This window comes from Giraffa tippelskirchi, chromosome 2, assembly GCF_054371585.1.
Source record: "Giraffa tippelskirchi isolate mGirTip1 chromosome 2, T2T-mGirTip1v1.2.pri, whole genome shotgun sequence".
NCBI classification, from domain to species: Eukaryota; Metazoa; Chordata; class Mammalia; order Artiodactyla; family Giraffidae; genus Giraffa; species Giraffa tippelskirchi.
The window spans coordinates 163,999,027-164,025,505 of NC_137276.1; the positions used below are offsets into that span (position 1 = coordinate 163,999,027).

The 26,479-nt window shown below is 36.7% G+C and overlaps 1 protein-coding gene across 6 annotated transcripts in view; it reads left to right on the forward strand.

Moving 5' to 3' along the window:
• UBXN7 (UBX domain protein 7) overlaps positions 1-26,479 on the forward strand; it is a 62,212-nt gene that overhangs the window by 21,329 nt on the left and 14,404 nt on the right. For all 6 annotated transcript variants that reach the window (XR_014077264.1, XR_014077265.1, XR_014077263.1 and 3 more), the window contains 6 exons: positions 569-716; positions 4,078-4,145; positions 16,438-16,503; positions 18,257-18,369; positions 24,441-24,587; positions 26,004-26,094. Coding sequence is in view for 3 of the 6 variants with exons in the window: in XM_081571551.1 (XP_081427677.1) it covers positions 569-716; positions 4,078-4,145; positions 16,438-16,503; positions 18,257-18,369; positions 24,441-24,587; positions 26,004-26,094 (633 nt within the window). In the remaining 3 variants the exon portion in view is untranslated. The remainder of the gene's footprint in view (positions 1-568; positions 717-4,077; positions 4,146-16,437; positions 16,504-18,256; positions 18,370-24,440; positions 24,588-26,003; positions 26,095-26,479) is intronic.

Sequence of the window (26,479 nt, forward strand, 5' to 3'; positions counted from 1 at the left end):
TAGATGAACCTAGAGCCTGTTACACAGAATGAAGTAAGTCAGAAAGAGAAAGATGAATATCATATACGAATGCATATATGTGAACTCTAGAAAGATGGTACCAAAGAATTTATTTGCAGGGCAGCAGTGGAGAAACAGACATAGAGAATAGACTTAAGGACATGGGAAAGGGGAGGAGAGGGTGAGATTTATGGGGAGAGTAACATGGAAACTTGTATTACCATATGTAAAATAGGTAGCCAATGGGAATTTGCTGTATGTCTCAGGGAACTCAAACAGGGGCTCTGTATCAACCTAGAGGGGTGGGATGGGAAGGGAGATGGGAGGGAGGTTCAGGAGGGCGGCGACATATGTATACCTATGGCTGATTCATGTTGAGTTTTGACAGAAAACAACAAAATTCTGTAAAGCAATTATCCTTCAATTTAAAAATAAATTAATTAAAAAAACATTCATTCCAAAGAGGGAAAAGTACTATTAATTTCCTTGGGCATTCTGTCTTCCAATGTGAATTGAATGTAAGAAAATGTTTTTGTTTAACTTTTTTCTTGTTTTTATACTATTTCAGGTGCAAGTGAAAGTGTAGGGAAACATATGCTTGAAGCCTGCAACAATAATCTGGAGATGGCAGTCACTATGTTTCTGGATGGTGGAGGAATCGCTGAAGAGCCCAGTACCAGTTCAGCAAGTGTCTCCACTGTCAGACCACACACAGAGTATGAATTTAATATTTATTATTAGGAGCTACCTGCTGCCAACATTGAGCAGTTACATTTTTGTTGATTAGGTTAATTCTCTGTTTTGAACAAATAAAAAGTTGAAAGCATCTGAACGTGTCAGGTGACAATTTTTCTACTTCTATGCTTTAAGTTCTCTAGAGCACTGTCAAGTCTATTATTTAATCCTCAGAAGAATCCTTTAGGTGGGTATTATTATCCACGTTTTACAGAGGAAGCTGAAGGATACCCATTTCCCCAAGCTCTGTAGCAATTAAGTAACAGATATGCAAGTAGAGCCCAATAAAGTTCAGATTTCCCATTTTTAGATTTTCCTACATTGTCCCAGCAAGGTTTTGAGTTGTCATGAAAAATTTTTGAAAAAAATTCTAATCCTTTATACCTTAAATAACTATAGGTATCTAATCTTTAGAAGCACCTTCAGCATATAGAAGTGTAATATATGGAGAATAGTAACAAATGATAAGTACATTGATGTTTTCTGCCCTTTACATTTGATAGCAATGAGAGTTTAAAATGAATATCTGTTAGGCAAAATTCCAGTAGTCTTTGGAAAATATTAGAGGTGAATGATCCTCAAATGAAAAACATTGATTTTTGAATCAAAATTTCAAAGATCCTTAAATAAGACTTTAATACAGATAGCCCTTTATAATTCTTCAGTGTTTACAACATGAGATACTAAACAAGAGGGATCCCCTTAAATAGAATAGTCCAAAGGTGCGGATTTTATATTTACTAAATTAGATTTAAAAAGCCACGTAAACATTCCAGGACATGATTGCTTTTTTTTTTTTTAATCTAGTTCCAGATTCTAGAGTAATATACTGTTTCCCCACAAAATGTGAACTTTAAAGGTTTTTATTTGTATCTTACAAAGTTTTTTCCTATCTGTATTGGCTGTGTATTTCAAGTTCAGTAACCCAGTTTCCACCAGCATAACTCAAATCTTTAATGGAAATCAATATGAAAATATGATTTAGTTTATAACAGGTATTCATAGCTGACTTTGGGGGACATACCAGTCTTCACTGTTTAAAACATGTTTTCTTAATTGTACTTAAAAATACTTTTGATTAATGAATGTCTTTTCCTATTGAATTACATTATAATTTGACTTAGATTATTTGTATTACTAATTGATTAATATTTGATAGTGGCACCTACTTCCTAAGCCAGTGTCAGTGGCTCAAACAGTAAAAAAATATGCCTGCCAGGTTTGAGCCCTGAGTAGGAAAGATCCCCTGGAGAAGGGAATAGCTCCACTCCAGTATTCTTGCCTGGAGAATCCCCTGAACAGATGAGCCTGGTGTGGTCCATGGGGTCGCAAAGAGTCAGACACAACTGAGTTACTAACACCATAGCCTACTTTCTAAACAGGTTTTCTTTCTATACAGTTCACCTCTGTTCATTCTTCCATTTCATTAGGTAGCCAGCAGTCTTGGAATAGATGACCTAAAATATGTCTTTCTGTATAAGGACTACTAATTAAGCCATGGCCCTAATTGATGTATTTCATCAGATTTAAGACTTGTTTCTTGAGTAATTAAATTGCCTTGTGTTTGAAAGTTGCTCAGTTGTTTCCAACTCTTTGCAACCCCATGGACTGTGCAGTCCATGGAATTCTCCAGGCCAGAATACTGGAGTGGGTAGCTGTTTCCTTCTCCAGATATCTTCCAACCCAGGGATCAAACCCAGGTCTCCTGCATTGCAAGTGGATTCTTTACCAGCCTCGCCACCAGGGAAGTCCCAAGAATACTGGAGTGGGTAGCCTATCCCTTCTCCAGGGGATCTTCCTGACGCAGGAATCGAATCAGGATCTCCTGCATTACAGGCAAATTCTTTACCAACCGAGCTACCAGGGAAGCCTTAGATTGAGATAATTCTGTACACACACACACATTCACATAAAATGTAAAGTGAAGTATACCAATAATGGAAAGATCTATTCAGGTAAAAGTTGTCTGTTAAGATATCTTTTTCTTAAGATAATGGCCTGTTCCTCTTTGGTGAAAGAGATTTAATAGAGCTTCTTCTTAGAGACACATGTCTGTTTCTTCAGAGTATTGCAGTTCTGTTTGTGAGCAGTGACTGAAATCCAGTAGGAAAGAATACTTAACATAATACTGAATTACCATTTATGCTTCACTCATTTGGCTTATTGTTGATTTCTTTGTCTGACTAGTTCTTCTTTATTTACAGTATGTTAGTTTTTGTTGACAAATTAGTATTGATACTTTATTAAATAAAGCATGTTTTGAAGTTTCAACTTTTAGGTGTCAAAAACAGAGCCTTAAGCTCAGTTATTACTATTAGAAACACCTGAGTGAAAAACATTGGCCTAAGTTAAATTAACATTTATTTTAAGAGGAACATATTAAATTTGGAACTTATTACATGCCATGAACATTAATGAGCAGTTTTGTATTTGAGTTAAAGCTAAAATAACTAAATGATATATAAAGAGATATGTACCATTTTTACAGCATATCTAAATGAGTATTGTTCACTAGAAGAGACGAATTATTAGTAAACCCTCTGGAGATAAACTTTGAAGAGTTTATAGGCTTTTAAAAGATGAGTGTTTTTTCCTGTTATTAATGTCCCTTTAATAAATAATCCAAGAGTACTGCCTAGGTTGGGCTTCCCTGGTGACTCAGTGGTAAAGAATCACATGCTAACATAGGACATGCAGTTTGATCCCTGGGTCAGGAAGATCCCCTGGAGAAGAAAATGACAACCCACTCCAGTATTCTTGCCAGAAATCCCATGGATGGAGAAACCTGGCAGGCTGCAGTCCATGGGGTCACAAAAGAGTTGGACATGACTTAGTGACTAAACAACAAAACAGCAACTACTTACTTTAGCTCTCGTCATTACTAGCATAAAGTTAACTGCCTGTTTATATTAATATATCTGTGTTTTAATTATCTATTTGATGTAGTGGTGATGTAATATTGCTTTTATTAAGCTCATATTTTTCCATTAAGTTATTCCTGAATATTTGTGTGTTCGTATAAATTTCCTGTCTTCTTTTTCCTTAAGAATTTATGTTAGGGAACTTAAGAGGAAAGGCACAGTAGTTTTTATTTTTATGTTCGTTCTCTTTTCTTAAGCCCATTGCTCTATCCATGGCAGGTGCCTTGTCCCAGTTGATCTCTATTTGGAAATCACCCAACAGTCACTTGTCATAATTTAATGTGGTTCCTTAAAATCACTAAGTCTGTTGTTCATTTTACTTGTTAATTTGAATGTATTCACAATAATTACAGTGAGAATAGGTAGCAGAAAACAGTTTTCATTTGGATATTTTCCCACTTGTTTCTTTTTTTTTTAATAGAGAGGAAGTTCGTGCCCCAATTCCTCAAAAGCAAGAAATACTGGTGGAACCAGAACCTTTGTTTGGTGGTAAGTTTACCTTTTTTTCCTAGCTTTATTTGCCTGTATTGTTGTCTTCAGAATTTTAATGAAGCTATCAAAAGATGTGAAGGCTTGCTCAGAGATGATTATTTCAAGTACAGTCAGTTCTCATCTTGTAATTCCGTACTCCACTGAGGCAAGTTGCACAGTTGGTTCTTTCTGAGGAGTGAATCAGATTAAAAAGTTGATAGCTGTTTCAGAAGGCCAAAAGGAGGAAAATAAGCAAAAGGAATTGCTGCGTTATAATGGAAACAAATCTATCATTAGATAAAAGACTGTTTTTTTTTGGATACCCACTTGACTGCCATGTCCTTACTGTCTTAATACACTATATCTTCACTCTTTTTTTTTTAATGTACTTATTTATTTGGCTGTACCAGGTCTTAGTTGGCACATGTGGGATCTAGTTCCCTGACCAGGGATTGAACCCAGGTCCCCTGCATTGGGAGCGGAAAGTCTTAGCCACTGAACCACAGGGAACTCTTATTTAATTTCTAGAAGTGCTATTCCTGTATTGAAAAAAGGAGAAAATAATCTCTAATCCATGCAAAAAATTATGATATCAATCTGGGGTGCATAGAGAAGATGGTAGGAAATAGAACATTTAATCAGATTTAAGGAAAAATTACAGTTTTATTGTATTTTATTAAAATGTTTATTTATTTGGCTGCATCAGGTCTTAGTTGTCCCAAGGCATGTGGGATCTTAGTTCCCCGACTAGGGACGGAACCTTTGTCCCCTGCATTGGAAGGCAGATTCTCTTTAAAAATTTTTTGGGGGGAGTGGGTAATTGCTTTACAATATTGTTCTGGTGTCTGCCATACATCATGAATTGGCCACAGATATACATATGTCTCGTTTCTCTTGAACCTCTCTCCCATCTCCCACCCCATCCCACTCCTTCTAGGTAGTTACGGAGCACTGGGTTGAGCTCCCTGTGTCACACAGCAAATTCCCACTGGCTATCTATTTTACATATGGTGATGTGTATGTTTCCATGCTACTCTCAATTCGTCCTACCCTCTTCTGCTGTGTCTACAAGTCTGTTCTGTATGTCTGTGTCTCCATTGCTGCCCTGCAAATAGATTCATCAGTACCGTCTAGATTCCATACGCATGCATTAATATACAATATCTTGTCTTTCTCTCTCTGACTTACTTCTCTCTGAACATTGGGGTACATGCGTCTCTTTCAGTTATGGTTTTCTCAGGGTATATGTTCAGTAGGGGATTGCTGGGTCACATGGTAGTTCTATTACTAGTTTTTTTAAGGAATCTGTACTGTTCTTCATAGTGGCTGTATCAATCTACATTCCCACCAGTAGTGCAAGAGGGTGCCCTTTTCTTCACATCTTCTCCAGCATTTATTGTTTGTAGATTTTTTAATGATGACCATTCTGACCAGTGTGAGGTGATACCTCATTTATAGTTTTGACTTGCATTACTATAAAGCTCTTAGAGGAAAACATGAGCAGTACAGTCTTTGACATACATCATAGCAAGATCCTCTTTGAGCCACCACCTGGAGTAATGAAAATAAAAACAAAAGCAAAATGGAAATATACAAATGGGATTTAATTAAAAGCTTTTGCACAACAAAGGAAACAAACAAGATTAAAAGACACCCCTTAGAATGAGAGAAAATAATTGCAAATAAGATAACTGACAAAGGATTAGTCTCCAAAATATACTACAGCTCATGCAGCTCAGTACCCGAAAAGCAAATAACACAATCAAAAATGGGCGAAAAACCTAAACAGACATTTCTCCAAAGAAGACATACAGATGGCCAACAAACACATGAAAAGATGCTCAACAGGGACTTCCCTGGTGACCCAGTGGCTGAGACTCTGTGCTCCCAATTCAGGGGGCCCAGGTTCAATCCCTGGTCAGGGAACTAGACCCCACATGCCGCAAAGGAAGAACCAGCATATTGCAATGAAAATAGAAATCACATGTGCCACAACTGAGATCTGGCACAGCCAAATAAATAATATTAAAAAAAAAAACAAAAAAAAAACCTCAACATTGCCTATAATTTTATTTTATTTTATTTTTATTTATTTATTTATTTTTATTTTGAAAAACTTTATTTAGGTGCAATTGATGTACAACTGATGTACATATTTAATGTATACAATTTGATAACTTTGGACATACACATACACCCAAGAAACTATCACCACAATCAAACTAGTAGATATATCCATTACCTCCAAAAATTTCCTTGTGCTTCTTTTTATTGTTGTTGTAGGAATATTTTGTCCCCCACATTGCTTGCTGGATCTTAGTTCTCTGACCAGGGATTGAACTGAGGCCCTCAGCAGTGGAAGCAGGGAGTCCTAACTACTGGACTGCCAGGGAATTCCTGTAAGAACACTTAACATAAACCCTCTTAACAAGTTTTCAAGTACACAATGCAATAGGGCTAGCTATTGGCACAAGTTTGTACAGCAGATCTCCAGAATTTATTCATCTTGCATAAGTGAAACTTTGTACTCATTGACAGACGTTTCCCCACTTTTCCTCTCCTCTAGTCATTGGCAACCAGCATTCCACTCTCTACTTCTATGAGTTTGACTACTTTAGATTCTTCCCATAAGTGGAATCATGTAGTATTTGTCATTCTGTAACTGGCTGATTTCACTTACCATAATGTCCTCTGGGTTCATTCATGTGAAAGTGGAAGTGTTAGTCACTCGGTCGTGTCTGACTCTTTGTGACCCCATGGACTATGAATGTCCAGGATTCATTTCCTTTAGAATTGACTGGTTTGATCTCCTTGCAGTCCAGGGGCCTCTCATGAGTCTTCTCCAACACCACAGTTCAAAAGCATCAATTCTTTGGCTCTCAGCCTTCTTTATGGTCCAACTCTCACACCCATACATGACTATTGGAAAAACCATAGCTTTGACTATATGGACCTTTGTCGATAATGTCTCTGCTTTTTATTTTTTTATTTTAAATTAGTTTATTTATCTATTTTTTTCTTTACAATATTGTATTTGTTTTTCCATACATTGACATGAATCCACCATGGGTGTACATGTTTTCCCCTTCCAGAACCCCCCTCCCCATCCCATCCCTCCAGGTCATCCTGGTGCACCAGCCCCGAGCACCCTGTATCATGCATCAAACCTGCACTGGCGATTCGTTTCACATATGATAATTTACAAGCTTCAGTGCCATTCTCCCATATCATCCCGCCATCACCCTCTCCCATAGAGTCCATAATACTTTTCTATATATCTGTGTCTCTTTTGTTGTCTCGCATACAGGGTTATCTTTACCGATTTACTAAATTCCATATGTATGTATTAGTATACTGTATTGGTGTTTTTCTTTCTGGCTTACTTCACTCTGTATAATGGGCTCCAGTTTCATCCACCTCATTAGAACTGATTCGAATGTATTTTTAATGGCTGAGTAATATTCCATTGTGTATATGTACCACAGCTTCCTTATCCATTCATCTGCTGATGGGCATCTAGGCTGCTTCCATGTCCTGGCTATTATAAACAGTGCTGCAGTGAACATTGGGGTACACGTGTCTCTTTCAATTCTGGAAGAGAAACCTCTTTGTTTTTTTTTTTTACTTGTAAACTTTTGTTTAATTTTTTTCTATGTTTTAAATTAGTTTATTTATCTATTTTTTAACTTTACAATATTGTATTTGTTTTGCTATACATTGACATGAATCCACCAAAATTTGTATAGAGAAGGGAAAAAATATTGCTAGTTTGTTTCTTCCTGTCGCTTAAGAGAGATAAAAATGTCTGACACTTGCAGCCTATTTCTTCCATTTGGAGACCCCTGGCTTTCCTGCCTGTTACCCTCTCAGTCTCTGGTGCAGGTGTGGGGTGGAGGTGTGGGTCGGTGGTGGCCTGCTACAGGGTTGGGGGCACTGCGAGTAGCAGTACGGGCATGGAACCTTTTGAAGGAGGTCACCATTCATTACCTCCACCATAGTTTCAGTCAGTCAGTTTAGTCACTCATTCATGTCCAACTCTTTGCGACCCCATGGACTGCAGCACGCCAGGCCTCCCCGTCCATCACCAACTTCCGGAGTTTACTCAAACTCATGTCCATTGGAGAAGACTCTTGAGAGTCCCTTGGGCAGCAAGAGATCCAACCAGTCCATCCTAAAGGAAATCAGTCCTGAATATTCATTGGAAGGACTGATGCTGAAGCTGAAACTCCAATACTTTGGTCACCCGATGCGAACTGACTCATATGAAAAGACCATGATGTTGGGAAAGATTGAAGGCGGGAGGAGAAGGGGATGACAGAGGATGAGATGTTTGGATGGCCTCATCAACTCGATGGACATGAGTTTGAGTAAACTCCAGAAGTTGGCAATAGACAGGGAGGCCGGGGGTGCTGCAGTCCATAGGGTCTCAGTCGGACACGACTGGGCGACTGAACTAAACTGAACAGGACTACACTGTAAGTCAGTGTCAGTCAATATTAGTCTCACAATCGTCTCCGACTCTTTGTGAACCCATGGACTATAGCCCACTAGGCTCCTCTGTCCCCAGAATTCTCCAGGCAAGTATACTGGAGTGGGTAGCCATTCCCTTCTCCAGGGCATCTTCCCCACCCAGAGATTGAACTCGGCTCTCCTGCATTGCAAGCAGATTCTTTACAGTCTGTGCCACCAGGGAAGTCTTATATGTGTCAAATTGTCCATGTCACTGTAGCTTAAGGAATAGTGGGAATAGTGATGGAGGTGAACAGTCATTTGGAAGGTCTGACCTCAGTCAATTTTCTAATTGTTTTGTTGTGACTTGATATGCTTTATGCTGGATTTTTGCAGTCTTTCTTCTGGGTTCCAAGTTTAGTAGACATTGGAGGTCTGAAATTCTGTGACTGGACTGTATGCCACCATGCTTTTCCCTGGCAGCTGACAGCTTAATTCCATAGTTCAAGTCTGGACTTCCCTTTTGTTCTCTAAATCCACGTAACCAAAAGAGTCCTTGACATCTCCCCTTCTATGTTGTGGCAATCACTATCCTTGGCCTATCCAGCAACAATTTCCTGTCCCACCTTTCCCATGCAGAGATCCCTTGATTTCAAGGAGGAAATAAGAACTGTTCTAAATGAGTGATACTGTGCACAATCCTCTTAGTTATTGATTAGCCTAAGGGTGGGCATGCAAGGGAGGCTAACGTGCTACAAGAGGAATTCTACTAGGGAGAAGTGTCCCTTTCCGAACCAAATGACAAGGCCTCACAGGAAGAAAACTTTTTCCTGCTTTTCTCCTCTTCCTGCCTTGGACTTGAATGCATGTGAACAGCTTTTGTGACCATGAGGGGAAAAGCCAAGAGAATTATGGAGGTGTCGGCATTGACATTTTAAATCACAGAACCAGCTCCAACAGCCACCCTCGTCTAGACCTTTTGTTTTATGAAAGTTTAAGACCCATTTGTTTAAACTACCCCTAATTGGGTATTCTCTTGGCATCTGCATTGGTAGCAGCAGCCAAAAGAATGACTAACCGTGACACATTTATTGCACACACCTCAAAATGAACATCATAAGTGAACTCAGAATCCTCTCCACTGAACTTGATTCTCTTTCAGTCTCTTTCACTTTAGTAACTTTTACACCATCCACCCAGTGGTCTAAGTCAAAAAACATGGGTTTCCCTTAAATTTCCCTACCCTGCCATCCCCCACCCCCACCACACACACCAACATTCTATCACCGAATACTGTCAATTCTATCTCATAAATATCTCTCCAATTGTTTCTTATCAGCTGTCACCAGTTCAGTCCAACCGAGCAGTATCTATTGCCTGAACTACTGAAAAATGGTTCTTACCACATCTCCTCTGGCCCATCTCCAATATGATCCCCCAAACCAGCAATCATGGTGTCTTTAAAGAAGCATATCTGATCAAGTCCATCCTCTTCCTTAATATTCTGTAACGATTTCCCACATAAACTTGGAGTTAAAGTCCAAACTCCTTACAGGGACTATTAGACCTTAAAGGATGTGATCCTTGCCTGCCTCTCCAGCTTGCTCTCAGACTCGGTCCTCCCCAATCTCCAGAATGGCATTAGTGGCCTTCTTTTACTTTTGCAGCCACTTTAAGTTCTATTTCATGTCTATTTCATTACACACACACACACACACACACACACACACACACACACACACACACACACACACACACACACACACACACACACACACACACACACACACACACACACACACACACACACACACACACACACACACACACACACACACACACACACACACACACTCCACCAGGCTTCTCGGTCTGTGAGATTTTTCAGACAAGACTACTGGAGCGGGTTGCCATTGCCTACTCCAGGGGATCTTCCCGACTCAGGGATCGAACCCACATCTCTTGCGTCTCCTGCCTCGGCAGGTGGATTCTTTACCACTGTGCCACTTGGGAAGCCCATAATAGTATATAATTATATATTCTATATAATATGTACTGTATTTTCAAGTGCCACCAGGGAAACCCAATAATTAGACTCATCATAGTAAAACTACAGAACATCAGAAACAAAGCAGACAGTGAGATAATGCAGATTATCAACACAAAATGACCATTAGACTGACTGAAGACTTCGCAAGGAATAATGGAAGTCAGGAGACGACATGGAATTACGTACCCAGCTACAACTATCATTTAACAGTGAAATAAAAATAAAGATAATTCCAGGCAAACATGCACTGAAAGAACTTTTAAACATGCACCTCAAGAGGAAGAAAGCTGTACCCAGATGCAGGAACAAATGTTAATCCAAGAAATTGACTGAAATAAAACTGATAGCAAACTAGCATATTTTATCTGTGTAAAGACAATTTTTAAAACTCTGGATGTCTGTTGAAGAGTCATCTGAATCATTATCCACTGAACTTCAGCCCCTGACTTGAGTCAATTCATAGACCCAGAGCCCCTCAAATGAAGGGGAAGCCAGGGGACAAACACAAGTGTATATGAGCCACCATTCCATAGTAGCATTCCTCCGAGGGACTTGCAGCTTTTTGGTTAAGTATATAGACACTGCAGAAAGGGAAACACCCAAACTTTTTAATGGTTACTAAGTATTAACTCTAAGCTAATACTTTGCCTTGGAATACAGAATGCCACTGTGGTCCGTTAGCCAGAGGGAGGCTTTATGAGGGTCAGATAATGAATTTTGAACTGGAAGAAACTGGAAAAATCTCCACATTGTTTCTCTAATCCATGGAGTAAGAAGGGCTAAGAAGTCACTAGATTGTCCACCCTCTACCAAGATACCAAATCAAAAGCAATGTCACTATTATGGCTTCTTAGATACACCATCATTTAAAAGTGGACATTCATATTGCAATGAAAATAGAAATCACATGTGCCACAACTGCGATCTGGCACAGCCAAATAAATAAAATTAAAAAAAAAAGATGCTCAACATTGCCTATAATTTTATTTTAACAAGCACTTACTTACCTTTTGTGAGCCAGATATTTTAGGCATTAAGAGGTATATTAAAACTACAGAAGATAAGGAACTTCCCTGCCAGTGCAGTGGTTAAGACTGCACTTCCCACTGTTAGAGGCACAGGTTCCATCCCTGGTTGAGAAACTAAAATTTTGCCTGCCATGTGGTCTGGCCAAAAAAACTTAAAAAGAAACCCAAAACCCAGAAGAGAAAGTTATGATTTGGTTGGGTGGACAGAGTCATAGAAATATGTATTGTGTATATTGAGAATAGCGATGCCAAAAAATAGGTCTTTAAGAAGTTTTGTAGGCAGGCTAAAAGAAGAAATAAGTTGTAAGAAAAAGATGAAGAAAACTATATAAACCATGTCTTTTGATTTGAAAAAGCAACTTAGTTGAGAGTTTTAAGATTGATTTTTAACCTGGCAGCTTTGGAGTTTACTGTAGAAAGAAATAAAGAATGTACTCTCCAGAGTCAGAAATAAAGATGAGAGGAAGATTCAGAAATAAAGATGGGAGAAAGAGCACTATAAGGTCTGAATACTGAAGAATATGTGCTTTCTGCTTTTTTTTTTTCCCTCATATAAATGTAATGGAGCTCAGGAATAATGCCCTTGGAAGCTTTCTCTTTCCTTTATTGCAGGGAATAAAGGCAGTATCTTTGATTGGGGAAGACTACAGCAAATGGGTTCTATGCTGTTTTACTGTTTGAGACAAAAGAGTTTCCATTTGTAACACCACTTTCTTTTACCTATGGTTTGATGAGGATGGGGGGTGAGAATGACTTTATACAGTTGGCAAGTCAGGCTTAACTTTCATTAGTAGACCTTAGTATAACTTTGAAAAGGTTTTTGGAGAACTATTTTCTTCTTAGGAGTAGTATTGATTTAAAGTGTGTTTCTCAAAGTGTGGTCTGAGAGTCCCTGATACCCTTTCAGTGGGTTTGCAAGAACAGAACCATTTTCATAATAATACTAGCAAGTTATTTGCCTTTTTTACAGTGTTAACATTTGGGCTGATAATTGAGAAGCAATGGTTGGTCAAACTATTGCATCTTAATTAAATCAGGACAGTGGCACCAAGACTGCTGCTACTTGTTGAATTCTTCACTGATACACACTTGCAGTTTTTTTTTAAAAAAGCCAATTTTACTTATTAATGTTCTTGGCAAAGCAATAAAAATTAATTTCATTTGATCTTGACCCACGTTTTTAAACTATTCTTTTTGATGAAATAGGATGTGTGCATAAAGCACTTCTGCATACTGAAGTACTCTGGTTACTTTAAGGAAAAACACTTGTACAGGTGTTTGAGTTGAAAGCTAAACTAGCTGCTTTTTTTATGGAACACTTTTTCTTGAAAGATTACTGACAAGCTGTAGTTATTTAGAGTTAGGCATTTGGCAGACATTTTCTTGAATGTGAACAAGGCCTGTTAACTGCTTCAAGGCAAACAACTGACATTAATTGTTGCCAGTCATTTAAGAAAAAAAGTTTTCATGCAGAACTATGTCCATGATTCTGATCTTGTTAGCTTCCTAGTACTTAAAGGCTTTCTAATGAGATAAGTGGTGACATTAACAGATGGTAATTTTTTTTTAATATTGTATGATGAAGTGGTCAATATTTGGAATGTTTTGCATAACTCAGTGAACAAATATTTTCAAACCACCAAAGCACACTATTACAAAATTGTGCATAGGTGAAAGATCTGTTCAGATCAATATGTATTTGTATATGCAATATATACTAGATACCTGCTGTCGTTTAACAGATTGTTTCAAAATTTAACTTCCTGAAACAACAAACATTTGTTACATCACCATTTCTGTGTGTTAGGAATCCAGGTGTGGCTTATTCGGGTCCCTCTGTTTATGGTCTCTCAAGGGTTTAATGAAGGTGTCAGCCAGGGCTACAGGCATCCCAAAGCATGACTAGAGGAAGAGTCTAAATTCACTTATGTGGCTGGTGGTTGACTGGAGACATCATCAGTTCCTTACCATAGAGCAAATGAGAGAGCCAGAGAGGATAGCCCAGGATGGAAGCCACCATCTTTTTGTAACCTAATTATTGGAAGTGACATCCTGTCACCTCTGCCACATTCTGTTTGATCCTGTCAATACTCAAGATGTTCACGCACAGGTCATGAGATAGGGATAATTGGGTGCCATCACAGAGCCTACCTACCACATAGACCAGTGGATTTCAATGGAGCAGAGTATGAAAAGTTCACTGATAATATTTCAGATTCCACGTTGCTACCAACCTTTAAGAAATTACCACTGATTGAGTTTGGTGTAGTAGCAGAGGAAAATGTTCACAGTTACCTTAAAACTGTTAAAATACTCTTCCCTTTTACAACTACATGTCTGTGTGAAGTTAAATTTTATTTTTCTTCATATACTTGAATTAAAAGAATAGCAGCAGATTGAATGCAGAAGCATATCTACAAATTCAGGTGTCTTCTCTTATACCAGTTATTAACAGAGATCTGTGAAGATGTGAAATGGTGCTACTCTTCTCATAAAATTTTTTTCTCTGTTTCTCCCCTATTCTGACTGTGAAGCTCCAAGTGAATCTCTTTTAGCTCTTTGCAGCTTAGTTTCTTTGACCTCAGTGACCAGTACTCTTACTTTGTGGGTAGTAGAGTAAGAATAAAGAGGACTGATGTTTACTTCTAGCATATGATTTGGAAGAGTCAGGAAACCATGTATTGAAGAGGCAGGAAGGAGTAATAATGGTCCTGAAGCTAGTGGTGTAGTGGCCTGAGGAGAGGTTCTTGCTTAAACGTAGGATAAATAAGGGGGAAACAAATGGGAATAGGTCATGAGTCCAAGAAATACGAAAAGCTAGCAATAAGGACCTACGATGAATCTCCAGGAGATTGAGAAGGGCTAAATTGGAGGCATGGTGGAGGCAGTGAATATGTATGTGTGTATAGAACGTAGAATATTGATTGGCCTGCCATTGGTAATTTAAAAATAGAAAAAAAAACTGCCTTTTATATATTATGTACTACCTCTCCAATAATAATATGCTTTCTTAAGCAGCTGTTCTGTGTCTTACCCTAAAATAACCTTACTTTCTTAATTGTTATGGTTATGAGTTTTAAGAAAGTATTGAGAAATTATTACTGCTAGAAACATACATATTTAAGATAGGAACTCTCAAATAAAAATGGTTCCAAGATTGAGAAGGGTATTTCTTTCTTCTTCTTTATAAAAGGGGGGAGAGAGAAATAATGCAATATTTAAATTTTATAAGTTTAATAAAATTTAAAATAAATTTATATAATTTATTCAATAAAATAAAACAATTTATATGTAAAATTCAAGTTAAATTTTGAAATTCAATGCAAAGGTAAAATGTGGAAGCCTCTCATTTTTACCAAATTCCTTTTCCTAGAGATAATCTTGTGATTCTTCAGTATAAATACTAATATGCATATGTGCATAAATGAGATGTGCTAAATCGATGCAGTCATGTCCGATTCTTCATGACCCCATGAACTGTAGCCCACCAGGCTCCTCTGTCCATGGGATTCTCCAGGCAAGAATACTAGAGTGGGTTGCCTTGCCCTTCTCCAAGGGAATCTTCCAAATGATATACTGACAGATAATGCTTTAAACAAATAAGTAATTTTTTTTCTTCTGTTTTTTTTTTAATTAGTTTGTTTATCTATTTTTTAACTTTACAATATTGTATTTGTTTTGCCATACATTGACATGAATCCACCATGGGTAATTTTTTAACATGTGGTTCTGCATTTTTTTGTTATTTTTTTGTTTTGCTCTTTACTCAGTAGTTCTTAGATTTAAAGAATTACCCTATATAATGGAAAGTGCAGGCTGTTGCGAAGGATGCTTTGACATGGGATTGGGGGACTTTTATAGTTTATATCTAATCTTACTATCTAATCATCATTTCTTATGGAGTATTGTTCTAGTTACATGCTTGCTGTGCTTGCCATAAGCCAACTTAATAACTGTCACCCATATTGAAAGAATCATTAAATGTCCTTATTTAAAGTATATAAAGACCTGGTAATTTAAAAAAAAATTTTATTTTATATTATAGTTGATTTACAGTTGTGTGTTAGTTTTAGGTGTACAATAAAGTGATTCAGTTATACATAATATACATGTGTCTATCCCTTTTCAGATTCTTTTTCCCCATTTAAGACCTGATAAATTTTTTAGGTTTAAGAACATACTGGGAGATAACATTTTGATGATTGCTTTTGAAACTTTATCTGTACAATACTTAATGATTGGGTAATAGACGCTATTCAACAGTATCAGAAGACATTGGTTTCTGTTTATTTTTCTGTAATTATAGGAAGAATTTATACTCTAAAATTAAAATTGTTTTTTGGTGTTTATAATTCTACATGTATGCCACTTACTAAGAAGTAGTTCTTAAATATTATGGTTTAAAATTTACTCAAGTATTGTACTAAAGGGTAGGTAGATCCTTTAGGATAACCTGAATTTGGTATTTGGAGCATGTATACGATTCATCTCCATATGGAATCATCCTCACAATCTTTCTTCCTGTGTTTTTACACAAGTTTGGCCAAGTCTTGACTGGACCTTAATTTTCTTTCTTATATAACAAAATATTGGTCTGAGGATGGTTACGTTAACTATATATGAATGACTTGAAGGTTTTAAAAATATTTTATTTTTTGGAAGAGGGCACTATTATCAATCTGAGTGTCTTAAAATAAGAAATTCTTATAGATAAAGACATTTTAGAATTGTTACAAAATTAATGTTTAAGCTTTTGTATCAATTCTGTTTTTTTCTTCTAAAGCTCCCAAAAGACGACGGCCTGCACGTTCAATATTTGATGGTTTCCGGGATTTTCAAACTGAAACTAGTAGGTATCTATGGATCAGTTTATCATCTCGTTTTCTCTTCCTCCTTCCCTCTGCCTCCATTCTTGTCTTTCTGTCCCTCTCCCTCTCCTGCAGATAAGACCACAAGGTGGAAAAGCACCCATATACTCCCCTTCAGGTCAAGATCCTGGTTTGTTATATATAATTTTTTTCTTAAAAAGAAAAAAAATGATTAATATTAGGCCTAATAACTTTGAGGATTCATCTTATTTTAAAAAGTAAATTATGAATTCAGTCTGTGATTGTTATTAACTCCCCCTTGAGCTGAATTATTCTAAATTCTAACCTTGATTATAGAAGAATAAGAGAGGTGGATATAATATTAGAAATATGATAATTTACTAACTTAATCCATTTCTGAATGAGCACTTAATGCTGGCTATAATAAAATAAAAACTGAGTTTCCTCAGGAACCTGATATATGTCAATTAAAGGAATGACTACAATGAAAATGATTATTATAGGGATTGAAAAATAGAAGAAAAAGCCATATTACCCAAAGCAGTCACTATTAACATTTTGGCTACAGCTGTTTGAAATAGGTTTATATCTTTCTGTGAAATAAATTAGAACAAAAATCTTGACCTTCTACTTTTAGTGGATTTAGTACTGATTTAGTAATGGAATCCTAAAGAAAAGGACAGCTATGTTTAGAGAATATGTGAGGAACTTTTGGACCATGTTTGATTTTGTAGTGATTTATAATGAGTTCATTGAAGTGCAGATAGGTCTTGTAACTTGAGAGAGTGGAATCCAGACTGACTTTCCAGTCATCCAGGAAATCCTGTGCCCTTCCAGGAGCAGATGAGAGCAGTAGTCATTGTCTCTCACTGGCAGAATCTTTCAAGATTGGGAGTGTTGCTAGAAACAACTGGAATGTAGCTAGATAAATTAGAATGACTAGATAAATGGATATGAAAGTTTTCTTGTATGCTAAAGTTTATTTTGAGTACGTGAAGGAAATATTTTGAATAGTGACTCTTTTGGGGGGGGGGGTCACCATCTCCTTTTGTTAATAATGAAAAGGAAACAAGAATCATTCTCCCAATCAAACACACTACTGCTCCCTCTTATTGGTGTTTTTTTAAAATATAAATTTATTTATTGTAATTGGGGGCTAATTGCTTTACAGTATTGTAGTGGTTTTGCCATATATTGACATGAATCCACCACGGGTGTACATATGTTCCCCATCCTGAACCCTCCTCCCACCTACCTCCCCATTCCATCCCTCTGGGTCATCCCAGTGCACCAGCCCCAAGCACCCTGTCTCATGCATTGAACCTGGACTGGTGATCCATTTCACATATGATAATATACATATTTCAATGCCATTCTCCCAAATCATCCCACCCTCGCCCTCTCCCACAGAGTCCAAAAGACTGTTCTATACATCTGTGTCTCTTTTGCTGTCTCGCATATAGGGTTATTGTTACCATCTTTCTAAATTCCATATATATGTGTTAGTATACTGTATTGGTGTTTTTCTTTCTGGCTTACTTCACTCTGTATAATAGGCTCCAGTTTCATCCATCTCATTAGAACTGATTCAAATTTTTTTTTTTTTCCTTTATCCCTACCTTTGGATAGAGAGCACCAAGTCTTAAGACTTTCTCCCCAACTCACTTTGTATTTTTTTTCAGAGTCAGCCTTAGATCTTTGCATTTGCATTCAATTGGGCGATTTCATGACTTTTATGGCTAACTGAAACTTTCTTATCCTCCTGTGTTGCAGTTCGGCAAGAACAGGAATTAAGAAATGGAGGCGCGATAGATAAGAAACTAACTACCCTTGCAGATCTATTCCGGCCACCCATTGATTTGATGCATAAAGGCAGTTTTGAAACAGTAAGTTGTTGGAGATGCTAAACCCAACCTGTGAATCATTTTGCAGTTTTTAGTGGCATTTTTCTAAGAGCAAAAAATAGTTTTCAACATATAGAGAAATTGGCGTCTTAATGAGATATCTAGAAAGTTAACATTGATTTATATTTCTACCACCAGTATATGATATTACCTAATAAAATCACTTTATTGTGTGGCATCATTTTAGAATCAGCCATTTTTATTTTATTTTTTTTAATCTTTTAAAGTTTGTATGTCTTTGACTACTACTAATAGTCTCTGTGTGTTTTGGCCATTTGTGAATTGTTGATAGTTACTTTTTACTCATATTTTTATGAGGATCCAAGTGTGTTTGAAAAGAGTATCTCTGTAGTTGCAAAATATGTTCTCCTTCAGTTCTTGGTTTTAATTTAGCTGAAACCAAAGGAAAACCTTCTGGAGCAGGTTTATTTGATTGCTAAATTATAAGCTCAATGAGGGCAGGGGAACCATGTTTCTTTTTATTTTGGTAATCCTTTGGATCCAGTCTCTAGCATTTAATAAGAACATGATATTTGTTAAATGAATGAGTTTAGTTGGGATTTTAAATATTCTGTTGGTGTTCAAACAGCTTGATTTTGTGTGTTGACTGGCATGTTAATGCTCTGTTGAATCAGAAGAGCATTTCTATAGCTGTAAGTCACTTAAATTTCAGGTAAGTCTTTTAGGATAAAGTAGGGCAAATGCTTAACTACAAAAATGACATTAGTAGCTACATATTTGGAAGTGAATTATGATTGTGTTTTTAAAAACATTTTGTCCTTTAACATAACATTTACACTAGCCTAAGTGAAATATTTAGGTTAAGATATTTAATTATAAGCTTCTTCTTTCTGCATTCTTTAATTTTCTGAATTGTAAAACCTGAAAGTGTTTGGCTGCATGTAACAAAATCCAAATAATGGAGGTTTGACCAGATGTGTTTCTTTTTGTTGTGTAAATAAAGTTCAAGGAGTCTGATGTCAATTTATCAGCTCAAAAATGTCAGGTTAGATGTCTCCTCAGTTTTCTTCATCTTTCGCTCATGATCTTTAACATGGCAACTGGCTATCCTTTCTAATAACCATTGACAGAGAATAACATAATATATAAGAAAAAAAGGATCTGAGTCTGTTTTGATGTGCTTTCTATTTTCATTAGCTTCTGTGTTGCTCAGGGGCTTAGTGAAGTAACTCTGAACTTAATTTGGACACTTTGGGCTCATAAAAAGCAGTTAGTCTGCTGCTTGTTCATTAAGGGAAAATGTGAATTTTTCAATATTGTCATCTGGAGTTTGATTCAATTTGTGGTATCACCTTTTATTCTTTGTATTTTGTGACCTGTGTTGTTTTCAACCATGTATTTTTTCACTGATAATACTCAACTTTATCATTTACAACTCGTTAAATGATATAAATATTCCCAGGAAAAGTAGGCATTTCATTATGACTAATGATATATCCATCAGTTTTATAAAAATTAGGGAAGCAATATGCAAAATTTAGTTACGGAAACTTAGATGAATGTTAAAAATTAAAGGAATAATGGGGTCGCAAAGAGTTGGACATGACTGAGCGGCTTTCACTTTCCCTTTCTTTGGTTGCTCAGGCAGGACTCATAGGTTTGGATTAGATGTAGATCTGAGTTACAGTTTCACAAGTTTAGAAACTAGACTTTGTTGTTTCTTAGTGTAACTAGAGGTGGACCATGTTCAAGGGTTCTGGCTCATGCCCATGAAGTTCATTCAGTATTTAACAAGGCCTCCTGTTGTAAGGCCTTGTTCTAGGGGATGGCGATTATATTTATCGGTAAGGCCTTGTTCTAGGGGATGGCGATTATATTTATCGGAATAAAGATTTAACTCCATGTGAGAGAGACCAGGAATGAAACGACGACTTAAACAAGATAGAGGTCCATGCTTTTAGGATGGTTCTACTCTATGAAGTTATTAGGAATGCAGCTTTTCCTGTCTCATCCTGCTGTTCCTTAGGCCTTGCTTGCCCTTGTCTACATGATTCAAGGTGGCTAACCACCATGTTTGCTTTTCAGTAAGCATGAAGGAGGGAAGTGACCAGGAAGGGTACACCTTTTCCATTTAAAGGAACAACTTGGAAGTCACACATATCACTTCTCACATTCCATTGATCAGAACTTAGCAATGTGGCTACACCTGGTTGCAAAGGATACTAGGAAATTAAGATGCTTAGCTGAAAGTTGGAGATTCTGTTACTGAGGTGAAGGGAAAAATGGGTATTTGTTACCTGTAAGCAGTTTCTGCCAGAGGAAGGTAGTGGTAAACAAACTATACAAAGTCCTTTGACATCAACAAGTTTATAATCTAGAGGGAGAAACAGACTAAACAAAAACCAAAAACAATACCTGTATAACATTTAGTGTATATATATATGTTTTATGTATGTTTGACACACAGAAATTTCAGGTTACAGTAGTTGCTGGGCGAAAGTATAAAATAGTAGAAGGGAAGGAGAGAGAGGACTCTTGTTTGGGGACAAAGTGAGGGTGTAAACCATAGAAGGATCTTAGGGAAGAGTAGAAAAACAGTTAAGTGTAAAGATACTAGTGTTGGAAAGAGTTAGGGTATATTTTTGGTGCAGCCAAGGAAATTCGTGTAGCTGGAGCTGAGTGAGCAAGGCACTTAGGGGGAGTTATCTGACCTGGGCAAGGAAACATTTCTTAGGTTTTCCTCTTTTCCTCTTTCCCTCTTAGCATATAAGTTTCTCCTTTCCTTATTAGCATGAATATAAGAATTTTGTTTTATTTACTGTTCTGTGTCTGTGGTGCATAGAAGGGTATCTGGCACACAGTTGCCCTCCTTAAATTATCTAGTGGCATAATCTAGAGTATATTGTACAGAAAGAATCAGAACAATTTCCATAATATTTCTTATTTTCATAACAAATGCATGTGTATTTGTAAAATTGCCATTCAGTTGGACATCCAGTTGGTCCTACGAAGAGTACTTTGTTAATTTCCAAAGTACTTGCTATAAATGCAAGTAAAAATATTGTCATTAAAATGTAAAGAACTGACTCAGTAACAAAATGCAGAAGATAAAGTTTTTCTAAATAGACTTTATACATAGCTTATATTTTTATTCAAATTAGGCAAAAATTAGAGAAAAATTAAAAACCAACAAGGAGGGACTTTCCTGGTGGTCCAGTGGTTAAGACTGCATTGCCAGTGTAGGGGGTGTGGGTTTGATCCCTGCTTGGGGAGCTAAGATCCCATATGCCATGAGGCACAGCCCAAAAAAAGCAACAAGGAAAAATAATAGTAGTTTCCATTTCCATAAGAAAGTACAGTGCGCATTTTAGTATAGTTCCTTTTCAACTTTATGCATACATATTTATTGAAATAGATTAATTTTTTCTCTATATCCTCTTTACATACTTTCCAACAGTGTAGGAGGGTTCCCTTTTTTATACACCCTCTCCAGCATTTGTTTTTTGTAGATTTTTTTATTGATGGCCATTCTGACTGGTGTGAGGTGATACCTTATTGTAGTTTTTTGATTTTTGATTTGCATTAAAAGTAATTTCTTAACATCTTTCAGCTTCTTTTGCTTGTATAGGGTTTCTCCCATTGTAAGCTTTGTGCAGGCAGGGATTTTTTGGTTTGGTGACTGCTATAACTCCAGCATCTATAGCTGTACCTGAAACATGGTAGGTACTCAAATATCTGTTGAATGAATGAATCTGAATGAATGAAAGCATCACTGTGAATAGATGAATTTTTAAAAACAGTAGCAGATAGCTCTTACTGTTTTTGAACTCTGTATTTTTTTATTTCTCAGTGTTACACAGGTTGTTTTTTTTGTTGTTTTTTGGGGGTTTTTTGGTCAGTATTGTAGTTAAGGCAGACTTAGTAAATTTACCTTATAGGGATGTATACTATTTAGTCTGTCCCTCTAGAATGTTTTTTTCTTTTTTCTCAAATACTTTTCTTCAGTTAAAGCAGTGTAATTACTCACTTATCACCCATTTTTTAAATCCACATGCTTGCTATAGGCAAGGGATTAAGTGGAATACTATTACTTCCTAGAAGCAAGGAGTTATTAGATTTGTATACTTAAAAATAAGCTTTTGACCAGTTAATTGTAGCTTTCTGGCTCATTATAAGGCTGCTTCCTTTTAGAACTTGGATTTTCACCTTTGGAATCAGTAATGAATATTATAAAATTATTTTCTCTGGGAGATTTGTATCAGTTCAGTTCAGTCACTCAGTCGTGTCCAGTCGCTCAGTCGTGTCCAGTCGCTCAGTCGTGTCCGACTCTTTGCAACCCCATGAACCGCAGCACGCCAGGCCTCCCTGCCCATCACCAACTCCCGGAGTCCACCCCAAACCCATGTCCATCTAGCCGGTGATGCCATCCAACCATCTCATCCTCTGTCATCCCCTTCTCCTCCTGCCTTCAATCTTTCCCAGCATCAGGGTCTTTTCAAATGAGTCAGCTCTTCACATCAGGTGGCCAAAGTATTGGAGTTTCAGCTTCAACATCAGTCCTTCCAATGAACACCCAGGACTGATCTCCTTTAGGATGGACTGGTTGGATCTCCTTGCAGTCCAAGGGACTCGCAAGAGTCTTCTCCAACACCACAATTCAAAAGCATCAATTCTTCGGCGCTCAGCTTTCTTTATAGTCCAACTCTCACATCCATACATGACCACTGGAAAAACCATAGCCTTGACTAGACAGATCTTTGTTGGCAAAGTAATGTCTCTGCTTTTTAATGTGCTGTCTAGGTTGGTCATAAGTTTGCTTCCAGGGAGTAAGCGTCTTTTAATTTCATGGCTGCGGTCAGCATCTGCAGTGATTTTGGAGCCCAGAAAAATAAAGTCTGACACTGTTTCCACTGTTTCCCCATCTATTTGCCATGAAGTGATGGGACTGGATGCCATGATCTTAGTTTTCTGAATGTTGAGCTTTAAGCCAACTTTTTCACTCTCTTTCACTTTCATCAAGAGGCTCTTTAGTTCTTCTTCGCTTTCTGCTATAAGGGTGGTGTCATCTGCATATCTGAGGTTATTGATATTTCTCCTGGCAGTCTTGATTCCAGCTTATTAATAAACAGAAGATATTCTTAGTCTTAACATTTTCCAGTACCTCCAAAATGGTATGTGTTCTTCAGTTATTATTAATCTGAGTTTTAGCTGATTCTTAAGATTTTCCCATGTCACGCTGATTTAGGGGAAAGTAATATATTGTTCCAGGACAAAATCATTTAAAAAACTGTGACTTCCATTTCATTGTTTCTATGAGAGGGTTTGAGGTAGCTTTTGCTCATTTGCTTTTCTGCCATCCTTTTCCAGTTCAGTAATATTTTGTAGATCATTGTGGTGATAAGGCAATGTAAGGGGAAAAAATAAAGTACACACTCATAATTGATACTTGTGCTGTAAATTGGGGAGTCTTTTGGAGATCATTCTGAAACATCATTTGATCTGTAGTTTCAGTTTTTAAATACACGCCTAGGAAAACAACCCTGAGAGAAAAAATCTTCAGCAGCTTCTAGTGAAAGATTTAGATTGATTCTATAAAATGCCATGTGCCTAATAATTGAGATGAATATGATATTTGGAAATGTATGTAAAATGTTGAAAAAATAACATAAACTAATACATACTGGTTACAGTTATTAAGAAGAAGAGATATATTTTTGGATAGGGATTAGTAGAGACAGCACAATAGAATTGTGCCCTTGTTTATGGAATCTTTTTCAGGTAAAGATGTTTACATGTTTACCAGTGCAATAAAAATCCAGCCACTCTAATAAATAACACTGGATAAAAGGAAAACAATTCATTTAAATTTGAGAAATGCTTGCAAATGGACTGTATAATTATACATATCTATATACATGTATATATAAGCAAAAAATGTAATTAATGTTTATACACAGAAAACTATAGGTGTCATACTTGAGGGAAAAAACTTAGTATTTATATGGAAAGAGGATAACTTGTGAATTCTGAAACACATCTGTTACCAAGTAGAAACTGTTTCTAATAATTGTTATGTAACTTTATTCTTACAGGCCAAAGAGTGTGGCCAAATGCAGAATAAGTGGCTGATGATAAACATTCAAAATGTACAAGACTTTGCATGCCAGTGCCTCAACCGTGATGTATGGAGCAATGAAGCTGTGAAGAATATTATCCGGGAACATTTCATTTTCTGGCAGGTGGGGAGAGTTAATCAAGCATTTTATAGCATTTTACTTTGGTAGTATGGGGTGTCTAGGAGGAGGCAGTAGGTTATAAGCTGAAAAAGAAAGAGTTGGATTAAATTATGACATATGAAAAAATAAAGCCACCTGTAATGGCTAAGAGAGTAAAGACAAAAGAAAATTAGGGCATCAGTGAAGGGAAGGAGGAAAAAAACAGACCAAGCCAAAAAAAAGAAGCAAGCCATATAACCATAGAGTATTCATACTTCAGAAGAATTTTAACATCACTTTTTAAGCATCTTGATAAGAGTGTATAGCTGTACTGTTTAACAGAAATGTAATATGATTAAAATTTTCTTGTAGACACATTTTTAAAAGTTGAAAGAAACAGATGATTTTAATGTATTTTAAAAATCAGTATCTGTATTATAAAACTAACGTTAAAATATTGATGAGGCATTTGTGTTTTGTGTGTCTTTGGGGGGGGTGTTAAGCGTTCAGGATCTGGTATGTATTTTACATTTACGTTATAGCTGTTAGGATTAGTCACATTTCAAATGCTTCAGTAGCACATGTTCTAGTGGCTACTATAATTGATAGTGCAGATGTAGAAGATTTGAAAGAATTGAGAAACTTTTGTTTAATATGTTGATTTTAACTTGAGTTTGGTAATCTTTAACTGTATGTCCTTAAATTTGTCACTTAGTCCTTCTGGCTCTGGTTTCTTTTTATATAAATTACCATGCTAACAGTAGGTGATCTTGCTCCAATTTTTTATATTATGAAAAATTATAAAGGAAAATTATAGGGAAAAACTCCCATAGTCCAGTGGTTAGGACTCTGAGACTTCCACTGGGGACACAGGTTCAATCTCTGCTCAGGGAACCAAGATCCTGCACGCTATGCAATGCAGCAAAAAAAAAAAAAATACAGAAAATAAAAACTTCTGAATTAATTTTTTCCCCACTCCAAGATATGCTATTAATGTTAGTAATTTGCCAGTTCATTCTTTACAGGTCCCTGAATTCAGTAAGTTTTTTTCTGAATGGTAACCTTTTATTCAACAACTGTTGATTGAGCATCTGTTTGCCTAGCCGTATGCTGGGCACTTGAGTTGATAATCTTAACATACTGTGATTTATTAAGATGTATGTAGTTGAGAGTCAGAAGTGACATAGATGGACAGATGACTTGAAAAGGAAGAACTGGGTAAAGGAGGAAGGATGGATTGGTATATTTATGTAAGTGTCAGAAGTGACTCTGAAGGCAGGAAGTGAAGAGTTCACATTAGGTGACCTTCATTTTCTCTGTAGACAGAGCCTAACATGCCGAAGGTGTTTTTGGAGAATTAATAGCTGTTGGTATATACAAGGTACTTTTTTAAGAGGCTGATTTTTTTTTTTTTTTTAATATGTATCAATGACTTAACAGGTTTATCACGACAGTGAGGAAGGTCAGAGATACATACAGTTTTATAAGCTAGGGGATTTCCCCTATGTTTCCATCTTGGATCCACGGACAGGTAAGGTATATTTCAGCTTGCGGCCTTTAACCTATCGCGTATCTTTCAATTACCTAAATAATCTTTAATTTTATCTTGGGTCCAGTTTCAAGATTGTCTGTAGTAATGTATAGGAACGGTTCTTGTTCATGTGCCTCAGAATTATTTAAAAATCTATCGATGTGTGTCTTTAGGGAGTTTGTTAGGAAACAACTTCGGGAGATAGTAGTATTTTAAATTTGCAGTTCTGTTCTTTCAAAGAATAAAAGTTTATCTTATCATTTTTAAGGATCCCCTTAGGTCATTTATTTAAGATTGTTCAGATACTCATTGTAATCCCACCAGAGAAGCAGAGGGTAGAGCTAGTTTTATTATTAACTGATTGAGTTTTGTATATGTATTGCTT